The sequence below is a fragment of the Solanum lycopersicum genome, chromosome 8, assembly GCF_036512215.1.
Source record: "Solanum lycopersicum chromosome 8, SLM_r2.1".
Classification (NCBI taxonomy): Eukaryota; Viridiplantae; Streptophyta; class Magnoliopsida; order Solanales; family Solanaceae; genus Solanum; species Solanum lycopersicum.
Genome location: NC_090807.1, coordinates 16,187,134 through 16,199,089, shown reverse-complemented (window position 1 = coordinate 16,199,089; position 11,956 = coordinate 16,187,134). Strand labels below are relative to the sequence as shown.

Genomic DNA, 11,956 nt, shown 5'->3' with positions numbered 1-11,956 from the left:
TCAAAAAGGAAATTTTGAAACTGAAAGTATTTTAAAAAATAAATTTCAATTTTTTTGGGGGGAGAGAGGTGCTGGGCTGGGTAGGGGGTCATGTAGGCTGGGTGAAAATTAAAATTGAAATTGAAGATATTTTTTAGAAAGAAGCTTAAATTTTTTATTTTTTTTTTTATTTTGGGGGGGGAGGGGGGAGGGTGGGCAGGAGTGGGGTCAAGGTAAAAAAAGAAATTATAAAACTGGATGAAATTTTATTATTTTTTTTGGGGGGGGGAGGGGGAGTGGGGTCTGGCAGGAGAGGGGTCAAGGTAAAAAAAATTTAAAAAACTGAAGATGAAAAATAATTTTTTAATAAACTTTTAGTGCATTTTTTTTAAAAAAAATTGAAATTTGAAGTTGGAGGAAAGTTTTTAAAAAATTGTTTTTCTTAATTTTTGAAGAGACGTCATTTTGATTAAATTTGAAAAAAATGAATTGATTTGAAAAATATTTTATCCAATCAAATTAAACATGAGGAAAGTGTTGAAAAACATAATGGTTTTGCCAAACGAACCTTAAAAAGGAAAATAATTCAATATCATTCTGTGTGAGACAATCTGATTATCTTTCCGAAGCATTTGACTTTGCACAAAATGACACCTCTTTTACATCCAAAACAACCAAGTGTCTGTTTCAAAGGCAGCTAAATGTCGCATGGCTGATAATTAATCCCTCATGCAAACAACTCGATCTCAAGCCTTCACTATCCATCCCCTCTCAACATGAATGCAAAATTAACATTGATGGTTCAGCCTTAGGCAATTCTGATCAGGTGATTTGGTGATCATATAAATTTAATTGTGTTTGTATTGGAAAAGTGTTTACTTAGACGGGTCATCATGCATTTTGGGCTACTTAGATTATAAATTCTTTAACATACATTATCTTTGTTCTTAGATGGCAACATGACATGGATTGAATTGGATTTCATTGACAGCAACTTTAATTATTTTCAGGTGAGCGATTATAATAAATATGTTAAAATAGAAATAAATGAATCCACATAATGAGTAGATATAGATGTGATGCATTTCAAGTGCATGTGCATAACAATCCAGCATCTAACATGATATCCTCCTCAAGCAAAGGTATGCACAATCATAAAATGCAAATGAGGATAAATTCTTCAATTACACAACCTTGCTGAGCTTGGAGCTGAAGTCAGACCAGAAGCAAACAAGGGATTCCTCTCATCGAAAAAAAAGGAATTCCCATCTATTATCTACTAGATCTGGAAACGTGCGTTGCACGTTTATTCCAAAATACTTCATATAAATTTTATATTGCAAATTACATATTTTATCCCCTTTGAATCTATGTAATTTACTAAAAAAAAGTCGTCCTTTTCAGATAGGAACTAGGGTAAATCACATAAATATGCTATATTATAAAAATATTTACTATTTATGTCAACATAATTTTTCTAACTAAATATAACAGTTTTTTGGAATTAAGAAAATTGTACGGTCTTCGCCTCTTTCTCAATCCTTTTTCCTATTCTTCTGCTTCTTTGAGTCTTTCTTTCTTTCTTTTTACTCCTCTGCTTCTTCGCCTCTTTCTTCTTCTTCTTTTACTCTTTTAATTTTTTGTCTCTTTCAATGGTGTTATTTATCTTCCTCCTCTCATCTTTTTTTTAACTCTTGTTCTTTTCTTTGAACTTTTTATCTAAATAATCTTATTACTCAAATCAATTTTTTTCATGTCACTATTTTTATTCAAAAACAAGATGAAAAGAGGAACAAAAATACTGCAAATTTGTATAAAATTACGTTTTTAAGCAGAAATTTCAAATCTTTAAAATTACAGAAGTAAGAGTTCACCATTGATGGTCATTATAAAGCTTCAAATATTGTATTTATTATTTGAATTTTATAAATTTGTGATAAGATTGAATAGGTAGTTCCTACAAATGATTGAAAATGTCGTTTGGAGTTTATATCTCAATTTTAAGAGACCATTGTTAAGTTTAAAATTGATTTTAGGAGAAATATTAAAGTGAAATGAATTAAATATAATATTGAAATGGTCTTGCAACTGTATTAAAGTTGAATTAGATAATAAAATTTTAATGCAAATGTAATTCATTTTGAAGTTTATTGATTGATTTGTCACTATTGGATACTTGTTTAATCCATTACTAATATAACTTATCAATTTATTGATCATTGTCATATCTTTCGTTAGTTACATTTTTCATTCATTCTTAATTCTCTTTTCTAATTCAACTTTAAATACTGTGTAATACTATTTTAATGCAAATTTAATTCATTTCACGGCATTTTGATTTATTTGTTACTATTGGATACTTGTTTAATTCATTATTGATACAAGTTTAATTCACTCTACAAATCATTGTCTTGTCAGTCATAGTTACGTTTTCCATTCATTCTTAATTCTCTCTTCTTATTCAAATTTCATACCACTTAATACAATTTTAATACAAATTTAATTCATTTTCCAGTTTTTTATTCATTTATATGTTCCTTTTGGATACTTGTTTAATTCATTATAAATATAAGTTTAATTCACTCTATAAATCATTGTCTAATATTTTTTTTGTTACATTTTTTTTGTTTATGCTTAATTCTCTCTTCTACCTTAACTTTAATACTTGTGTAATACACTTTTGTATTTTTAATTCACTTTGTGATTAATCAATTGATTTGTTACGATAATTGATATTATTCAGTTTACATGCAAATCAAAGAATGTTCTTTTGTTTTCTACATTCTGCATTCATATTTGATTCTCTTCTAATAATTCAACTTTAATTTGTATGTAATACATTTTTAATTCAAACTTAAATCATTTTAAGTTTCTTATGCCTCTTCATTTGTTACGATTATATTACTTCTCTTCTAATAATTCAACTTCAATATGTTTGTAATACATTATAATTAAAGTTTAATCATTTTACAGTTTTATGCCTCTTCATTTGTTACGATTATATAATTTATCTAATTATCTATTCATACAAGTTTTATTCAATCTAGAATTATTAACTATTCTACAAAAAAAAAAAGAGAAAAAAAAAGCAAGAAAGAAAGGAAAAAAGAAAGAAAAAAAGGAAGAAAGGGAGAAAGAAAGAAAGAAACAAGAAAGAAGAAGAAGAAAGCCACAGTAAAGGAGAAAAAAAGAAAAAGCGAGATAGAGAAAGAAAGAACGAGCGAGACAAAGAAAAGGAAAAAAATAAAAAAAATTGTTATAAATGATAATAAGTAAAGAGTATATTTAAAATAAGTAATTATTTTTTAAAAGGAATTCATTCACGTAATTAATCCTAGGAACTACTTATATCTTTCTAAGAAAAGAATATATATTTGATTACTAAATTGATTAAAAGTGAATAAAATAAAAATAAATAACTATTGCACAAATTCAATATTCAAATGAGGATACTAAAATACCACATGCTAGGCTAATGTATATATAGCAACAAACCATGGTAAATTCTCAATAATAAAAACAACACAACATTATAAATTTTTTACAATAACAACAAATAAGAAACACAAATTTTAAACTAAACAAATAAAAAGAGACGAGAGAAGAGAGTATAGATATTTTTCTTTTTTTCTCTTTTTTTGTAATTGATTTAAGTGTGTACATTATTGTGTCAAACGTCACTATTGATATGATAGTATTGAGAAACACAAAGAGTTGTCATGAAAATGAAATTAATCCATTTGTGATTATGGTGAGAGATAGGAGTAAAAACCATAACAAATATAATTAGGGAGTTACATATATTTACGATGAAAAATTAGTGATAATACAATTTATGTGTATTAATATGATAATTTTTTATTTACTATTTAATATTTAATTAATTAAATAATTTATACGTTTAAATGTAATGTATGAGTAAAAATCTAAGGATAAAATATGTAAAAAAATGTATATATTAAATGTGTAATGAAAAATCATTATGACTAATTATTAAGAAATTTGTAGCAATTATCAATACGAAAAATCATCTTCATTAGTACGTGAAAGTTGTAAAGATTGTGATTTTTTTTTCTTGTTAATAATAACTTACAATTTAATAATGAGTACTGGATTGTAAGTCTAGTTAGACATAGGGTGTTATTATCATAATACGAAAGTCAAAATTCATGAATTCCAAAATAAATATTAATAAAAAAATTATTTTAAATAATTTCAAGATAATAAATTAATAGACAAGAGATATTTTTGTAATTCAACTTTTGACTTAGATTCTTCTCAATTTTTGCATAATTGATTTCTGGACATGTGTCTCATCCTAATATATTAATATAGACTTCCTAAAATGAAGTATATAATACTCTATTTAGCAATTGAACAGTCATTTAGTTGAAAAAAGTAGATTCAAATGCAACATATATTTGTAATGTAATATTATTTATATATCATGTAACAAAATGAGATACATGCTTGGAAGTTATTCTATTTCTTCACGAAGATAGCAACTTTAGGTATGATACTAATAATGTTTTAAAAATAAATATACATACTAAATAAGAATTGAGAGGCCACAAAATTATACAAAAATAACACTAAATGAAACCAATAAAGTTGGATTTAAAATCAAACTCATGAAATATATACTCCATACTTATGAATTTGGTTCAATAGCTACTCCCAATGTGATATTTTTTGGAGCAAACTAAAATTACAGAGTGTGTGAAATAAATAAAATAAAAAATATTATCTATACACATTATTGCATAAACACAAGCCAAATTTAAGCAGTAAACAGAAATTGAATTTGTTCAAAGGAAAAAAAAAATAGTATTACCTTATGATAGAGTAAACTCAACAAATAAGAGGGCGATAATAATAGTTTTTTGTGTAGTCTAACAGAATAGGAGTAAGAATAGAATAATAAAGAAATTTGACAGGATGATAACTTTATAAAGTGCAAAGAATATGAAAAGAGTATAGATTATATAACTGATTGAAGTTTAAAAGACAAAAGATACAAATATTGTAATAGGAAAAGTTTGATACATTAGTTAAATGATCAGGACAAAGTAATTATTTTAAAAATGATTAGGGATATTTTTGTAATTCAACTTTCAACTATGGAGCTTCCCTAGTATAATATGATAAGCCTGTAGCAGAGAAAAGCATATATGGGTGCTTCCTTTGGGACTTTGAGGCTGCTTCCATTTAGAATTACCTGAATCATTCCGTGACAAATTAAAACCTTCAACAGGTTGGTTACAAGAAAAAACATGTTTTGAGAAACTAACTTTCACTCATCTTGAATTTTAACAAGGATGCATGAAACTAGAATTACAACATCACATTCAACACAATCTCACAAGTAAAATCTTGAAAGGCTATTGTGTACACAGAATGTACCCCTACCCGAAAGATAGAGGGGTTTTCTAGTAGAAGGGGTAGTGATATAGTGTGTACTTTCACTATTAAAAAACATGTTATTGGTAGGGGAATCAAAATGTGTAACCTTAATGTATATGTACATTTTTTGCATAATCCAAGCCAAAACAATGAATTCATGAGTTGGACTCGCCTATATAGTAGCTTTAATTACTCAGCAATATTTATTCCCTCCATCCATTGAACAACTGTATTAAAGGTGAAAACATAAGCAAAGTCAACTAAAATTTGATCTTGTCACATAACTTTTAGTAAAGAATGAAACATAAGATCCTTTTTTTTTCTTCTCAAAGAGAATAAATATATATTAGAAAGCTATTACTGGAGCCATGAGATATGCTAGAAAAATATGCTTTTGGACAGCTTAGTTAAGTAATGACACCAAAAGTTCATTGACTAATCAATATCTCAATTAGGCAAAAAGGATATATAACAAGGTAAAAAGACCTTGGCAGATGTACTCTAAAACTCATTATATTAACTCTTTGAAGGGCAAAACTATTAACAATATTAGTATATCAAGTGATTAATTAGGTGGTGGTCGAGAGTCATGAAGTCTTAGGTTCAAACTCCTTAGATATAAAAACATTAGGTGATTCTTTCCATCTATCTAGCTAGTACTTGTCGATGGTGGAAGGCAATGGCGGAGCCATAATTTTACATAAAAAAATTATTTTAACTATGTATAAATAATATAAATTTCCGCCGAATGGGGTTCGAATGAACCCCTTATACTAAGGTGGCTCCGCCCCGGTGGGAGGTGATAAGTATCCCATAAAATTAGTTAAAAGTGCACGAAAACTGACCAAAAAATAAAAAGCTGTCTTAGGCCTTGGCATCTAGGCACTATTGTTAGGTTATACCCTCTGTCTCGCTTGAATATCCGACGCACATTCAATATTTAAATTGAAAGCTTCATTAGATATATAAGAAATATGTACGGGAAACCAATAACAAAGTACCCAACATTTTCATTAGAGTTTAAAGTTATACACGATGGAATTTTATACTGCTATATAGCATTAACTTATGGTAGCAAATAATGATCCATCTTATAATTGACAATCTCACATTATATGCATATATGTCAGTTTTCATGCCCCTACTAAGAAACTTCATTGTCGTAATACACATCTTAACATTCCCGACTTCAGTGTGCAACAATTAACCACTATGATAAGTGTGTGACTCTTTCATTTAAGAAACTAATCCGTTGCAGAAACCACTCGTTTATTTAGAATACTTAATTATATTCTCAATAGACATGATCATGAATATCAAACTAGCATGGATGGGAACAAGATCTAACTCACTAAAGTTTTTTTTTTCTTGATGACGAGGGAAACCCGCAATCGCTACCCTTTAGATATGCACAAGATAAAACTCCAGCTTCTATGCAATAGCTCGCAAACCACATAGCAGAGGGAACCTGTACTAGACAAGTCTGGTGCAGCGAGCTCGACCCAGAAGACAAACCCTTTGCTTTCGCTGGCAAAGGGTTTCCTTGAGACTTCTAACATAAAAGTCCAAGCTCAAACCATTGGGTACCCTTAAGGGTCACTAGAGGTTTTCTTATTCAATGGCCTTCTTAACCTAAGAGTTTACTTGTCTATAACTTGTCATATATATAAACAAAATTCCCCGAGGTTTGTATTTCTTTGTACTAAAATTTTAAATACTACTCTATGTTGTCTTACTTTTCTTTTAGTTTGGTTCAAGTTTCGTTTATCTACTTTGATATCTCTTTAATTAATTCTAACTTTCTATATGATATGTTACTACAAATTATATGAAATTTTGATATTTTTACATAATTTTTAACTCAAGACCAAAATATTAGAACAACTATCTATTTCTCAAAATTTTATTTCAAATGAAAACTAAACAAATAAAGTAAAATAAAGCTATTAGTAAAGTAAGTTATATCACAAAGGACATGACCAAAAACACTTATACATACCTAGACCACAGTGTCACAGTCAAACTAAATGATCAAAGTTATTGCTCAAAGAGTTTATTCCTTACCTATTAAACATTAACCCATATGGAATCAAACTAGTAGAAGTTCAAGATAAATACTATAGCAATGCTTCACTCGTTAGTTAAAGTAAATTTGATTGGAAATTTTACGATGCCCTAAGTTTTAAATAAGTGAGTTTGTATATGAATCCTTACTTATCATATTTCATCATTTAAAATCATCTCAAACTAATATTATAATAAATAATTGAAATTCTACCTTCCCTTAATTACTTTCCTCTATTTGTGATCAATAAAATATTAAACTATTTAATACCCAAAGCCTTACTTGCTTTATGCTGCTGTTAACAATTAATTCACATATTTACTGTGATGTCGGAATATTTATTGGTTTCAATATATATGAAAAATCATTACATTTTAGTTTATTGTTAACACTTTTAAGCTTTTTCATGTAGCCATAAATGTCATGGCCAAGTCCTAAAAATACTTTGCATAGAATTCATTATTTTACGTCCAGCTAGCACTAAAGCACTACTCTTAAGTCCTAGTAGAAGTTGTAGAATTATTTCAAGTATTTCAACTGAACGATTATGTACTTTTTTTATTCTATTCACTCATTTTGATATGAAATATATCTTTTTTGTGTACTTTTGATATATATATAATGTGTCATAAAATCTATATGAAACCATTGTATGAAAAAACACCTTACTTATGACTTCGAGGTAGTAATAAGGTCTTCTGATCCTACTTATGAGAGTACATTATATTTGTTGTGGTTGTTGTATCATTCCAAAAAAATTATATGAATATATATGAATGTTTGGAGTTAATATGAGAAAAAACAACCTCTTACAACGCTAGCATAGTATTACTTTTTCATCCATTTTTATATATCCACTTTAATTTATTCTTTGAAAATTAAAGTGCTTTATCATCATATACTCATTTCAGTATTGAATATTTTTAATGAGCAAGGTAACTTGTACCAGTAATTTGAGGCTTGTTATATAGTCAAATTATGAATCAATGTATTTATTGATTTTTCAAAAAATGTCTAGAGAAACATAGACAAGTATGGGAATATAGTGTTGTGTGCGAAAGCCTGACATTAACAAACATAATATAGGATTAGGAGTATAGGTTTTGTTTGACCTAGCTAAGCAACAGCAAGACCTAACAAAGCGCCGTTGAACTGACTCTACTTATGCACTTAAATGTGACTTATGACAATTTGATGGGACACTAGGCCAATGAGAACAGAGAGGATATTTATAGTATTTTAAAAAAGGAGCATCTACTCTTCCACCATTTTAAAAGTGCCCAGCTATTAACACCTGTCTATGGTATAGACATGCTAAGCAACAAGGAAACCAAACAAACAGCCGATCCCCATTCCCAGGAAACACATGCCCCAATAACTTTTTATGAAACCAATAAATCTTTTTTCATCATACTAAACACCTTAATTAACTCATCTAATATGAATTGAAAATTTACCAGATGGAACTTGAAGTTACTTCTTTTCTTTTCCTTTCTGATCTGAATGCTGGTTGTCATATCCAGTTGTGGAACCAAGATATGATCCGTACCTCTGATAACGAGGCAAAGTAGAGGAAGAATTGGACTGAAGGGTCCCCCTATTGAAACCAGATGACGATGAAGAAGAAATGCTGAAGTTCAAATTATACTCGTTATTACTACTTGTCACAACTGGAACTAGGTCGCCGCCGAATGGGAAATGCTGCATCTCACCTGTAATGCTAAACATTGGTGGAGACACTGGTCTTAATGTATTTCCCAAATAAATTTGTCCGTCAGTAAAATACTCCAAGGGATTTGTAGACCATTGTCTCGGTGTGTTTTGGTCATCATTAACACTAGTCTTGTTATTGTTGTTATCGCTCATACCACCAGTCAATAGCTCCGTAAATGATGAGCTAGGGTGCATATTTCGGTGATGATTAGCAACTTTCTCTGTAGCCCTTTCCCTTGCTCGCTCCCGTGCCTTGACTCGACTATCAGATCTGGAAAGTGACAATCCAGAACCTTTGCTAGTCTCAGAATTGCTACAACTTGGTTGTTGCTGATTATTATAATTAAGATCATCATCCATTTCAACATCAGCTGAATCAAAACCATGCTCACTTGATCTTTTCTCATTGCTGAGCTGCAGTGTATCTTGAAGATCCTCAAGAGGTGGAAGCTCAGCGATTGAAGGAGCGGCTGCTTTTAACAACCACTCTACAACCTTGCTGGGCTGATCACAGCCAAGACGGTCTTGCAAATCATAGAACTGTATAGCAGTATTGACAGAAAGACGAACACGTCTGTCTCTTAACCCCTTTGAAGTCAATACTTTGCTATGCCTATCTTTTCCTCCAGATGCACGAGAAACTCTAACAATTCTTGATGTAGGCCAACCATATAATTTCCCAATCCCACCACCTAGGTCACCACTCTTTTTGACTTCTCCAACATCATACTGCTCATCCTCCTTGTTACTCATTCTTGGAAATTTGCACTCCTTCTCTTACATCTCCATACTAGCACAACTTTCATACCTTTCTCAAACAAAAAAATCAAGTTTATTTCTTTATCCAAATAAAAACAACAAAAAGGGTTTTTTTTTATGTGGATTTGGGACTTGATCAATTAGGGTTTCATAGATGGGGATAAACAAATAAAAGGAGGTGTATCTAGACAGATGTGTATTCCATTGATGATGATTACAAACTAGTTTCGGCTTTTATAATGATATAATAGTGAGTAGAGACACATAAATTTGTGTAAAAAGGCATTTTTTGCGGTTTGATATATCACGTTCAGATACAGATACAAATAGGGTTTTGTTCAAATGTCAGAAGGCTTTCTTTTTTGCAGTGCTAACAAAACAAAGGCCTGTGTTTTTGTTCAGAACTAAGCACCATACCCCTGTTACACTCTAGGAAAAACAGCCACAAAAAAATATTTAAAAAATCAAAAGTAACTAGTACTACTAGTAATATTTTTATTTTAAAAAAATGAAAAATTTAATAATTTTTTTTCTTGCTTTCTTTAATGACTGACCTTCCTTTCCAAGCTTTCTTTAAGATTAAGTGGTTTGATGAGGAAAAGCTAAACAAAGAGGAGTAGCTATTTCCTAATCTAAAAAGAACAAGTATATGGAGGTGAGTGGGGAGAGCCTTTTTCTTTCTGTAATTAAATTAAAGATATGCTATTGCTAGCTGACCCTAAAAAGAGACAAGATAGTCTACACAATTAATATAAATAAAAGAATATAAACAAATAAAGAATAACATGTTTTTGTTAAATAATAAACAATGCCTAGTGGGACTTTATTTATATATATAATATATTTATGTTTGTGTCTGTTAATTAAAAACAACAACAATACATTTATTTACCATTTTGTTGTCTCTTGAATGTATGCAGATAAACTACAAAATGCAAATCCACTTCTGTTGGATCTGAGAGTTTTGTGCTCTTTAAAAATCTTTGCTACTCAGAAGATCAGCTCCTAGTTTCACATAAAATCAAATTCAAATTATGCTAGTGCACAAAAACAAAAATTCTCAAGAAAACAATTTTGAACACAAAAATTACAATATCAAAACTCAAAAAGGTACATTTTTTATGGAGTAACTAAAAATGTGAACTTTTACCTGTAAAATAAAATGCAAAAAAAAAAAAAAAAAACGAAGAAGAAGCTAAGTTCAAAGTTGAAGAATATTACCAGAATTTTGTGTAACTCTGCTTCCTTAGATCACACCTTTTAAAACTCCAAAGCCATAATCAGTTTTCTTTACACAAGAAAAAAGAAGAAGATAACTTATGTTGATATAACATGGTCACTAGATTTGTAGTACTAACTATTTTCAACCCTCATTGTTAGACCTTAAAAATATTTTAGGAGAAAAGATACAAGTCCCCATTATTTATTTTTATTTTTTTGGCCAAAATGGAAAATCTTTCATTCCCTTGTTGTTTTTTTCAAGATATTTGGGTGGCAATTTAAATAGTCGAACCTAATAGTAGAATTAAAACCCTAAGGTTGTCTGTACATAAATACCCCATTTTTTCTCATTTCCTCTTCTTCTTTTTTTTCAAGAAAAAACTCAAATATATCATTAAACTTTCAAAAAAAACTCATTTATGTTATCAATTAAAAGTTTGGCTTATTTATAATATTATTCATGCCAACAACTTTTAACAGTGATTTTTTAAAATCATTTTTAACATGTGATTAATTATAATTCGACCACGTCGTTAATTTTTTAAATTAAAAAAATCATAATTCTAAAGTAATTAAATTAATTATTAGTATAAATAAGTCATTTTCTAAAAGTTTGATAACTGAACTTTTTCCCTTCTTTTAATGCCATGTCAAGATATATTTTTCCCTTTTTGCTGTCCCACAATATTTTTCTATTTCATTTTTAATTTTATACGGTATTTCCTTTGGTCTCAATTAATTTTTTTAAAAAACAAATTTTATGATAATATTCCTTTGATTTATTTTGCGTGACCTTGTTTAATTTTGCATAATTTT

At 29.1% G+C, this 11,956-nt stretch overlaps 1 protein-coding gene and 1 long non-coding RNA gene across 7 annotated transcripts; one reads left to right on the top strand and one right to left on the bottom strand.

Annotated features, from left to right (window-relative positions):
* Window positions 1–632: 632 nt before the first annotated feature.
* LOC109120945 (uncharacterized) lies at window positions 633–1,346 on the top strand. 2 transcript variants are annotated; one of them, XR_002028359.3, is made up of 3 exons: window positions 633–805; window positions 931–989; window positions 1,117–1,346. It is a non-coding gene; the product is annotated as an uncharacterized lncRNA (long non-coding RNA). The 2 variants fall into 2 exon arrangements; XR_011210997.1 differs by having other exon boundaries at window positions 931–1,346.
* Window positions 1,347–4,945: 3,599 nt separating this feature from the next.
* Window positions 4,946–11,437, bottom strand: LOC101246741 (transcription factor TCP2-like). Of its 5 annotated transcripts, none has more exons than XM_010326611.4 (4): window positions 11,141–11,423; window positions 10,812–10,924; window positions 8,905–9,968; window positions 4,946–5,197 (listed from the first exon to the last, which is right to left on the bottom strand). In XM_010326611.4, the coding sequence occupies exon 3, from the start codon at window positions 9,911–9,913 to the stop codon at window positions 8,921–8,923; it is 993 nt and encodes a 330-aa protein (XP_010324913.1). In that variant the 5' UTR covers window positions 9,914–9,968; window positions 10,812–10,924; window positions 11,141–11,423; the 3' UTR covers window positions 4,946–5,197; window positions 8,905–8,920. The 5 variants fall into 5 exon arrangements, with proteins under 5 accessions (XP_010324913.1, XP_010324914.1, XP_010324915.1 ...); XM_069287742.1 differs by lacking the exon at window positions 4,946–5,197 and adding an exon at window positions 5,204–5,609 and having other exon boundaries at window positions 11,141–11,425; XM_010326612.4 differs by lacking the exon at window positions 10,812–10,924 and having other exon boundaries at window positions 11,141–11,437.
* Window positions 11,438–11,956: the final 519 nt, after the last annotated feature.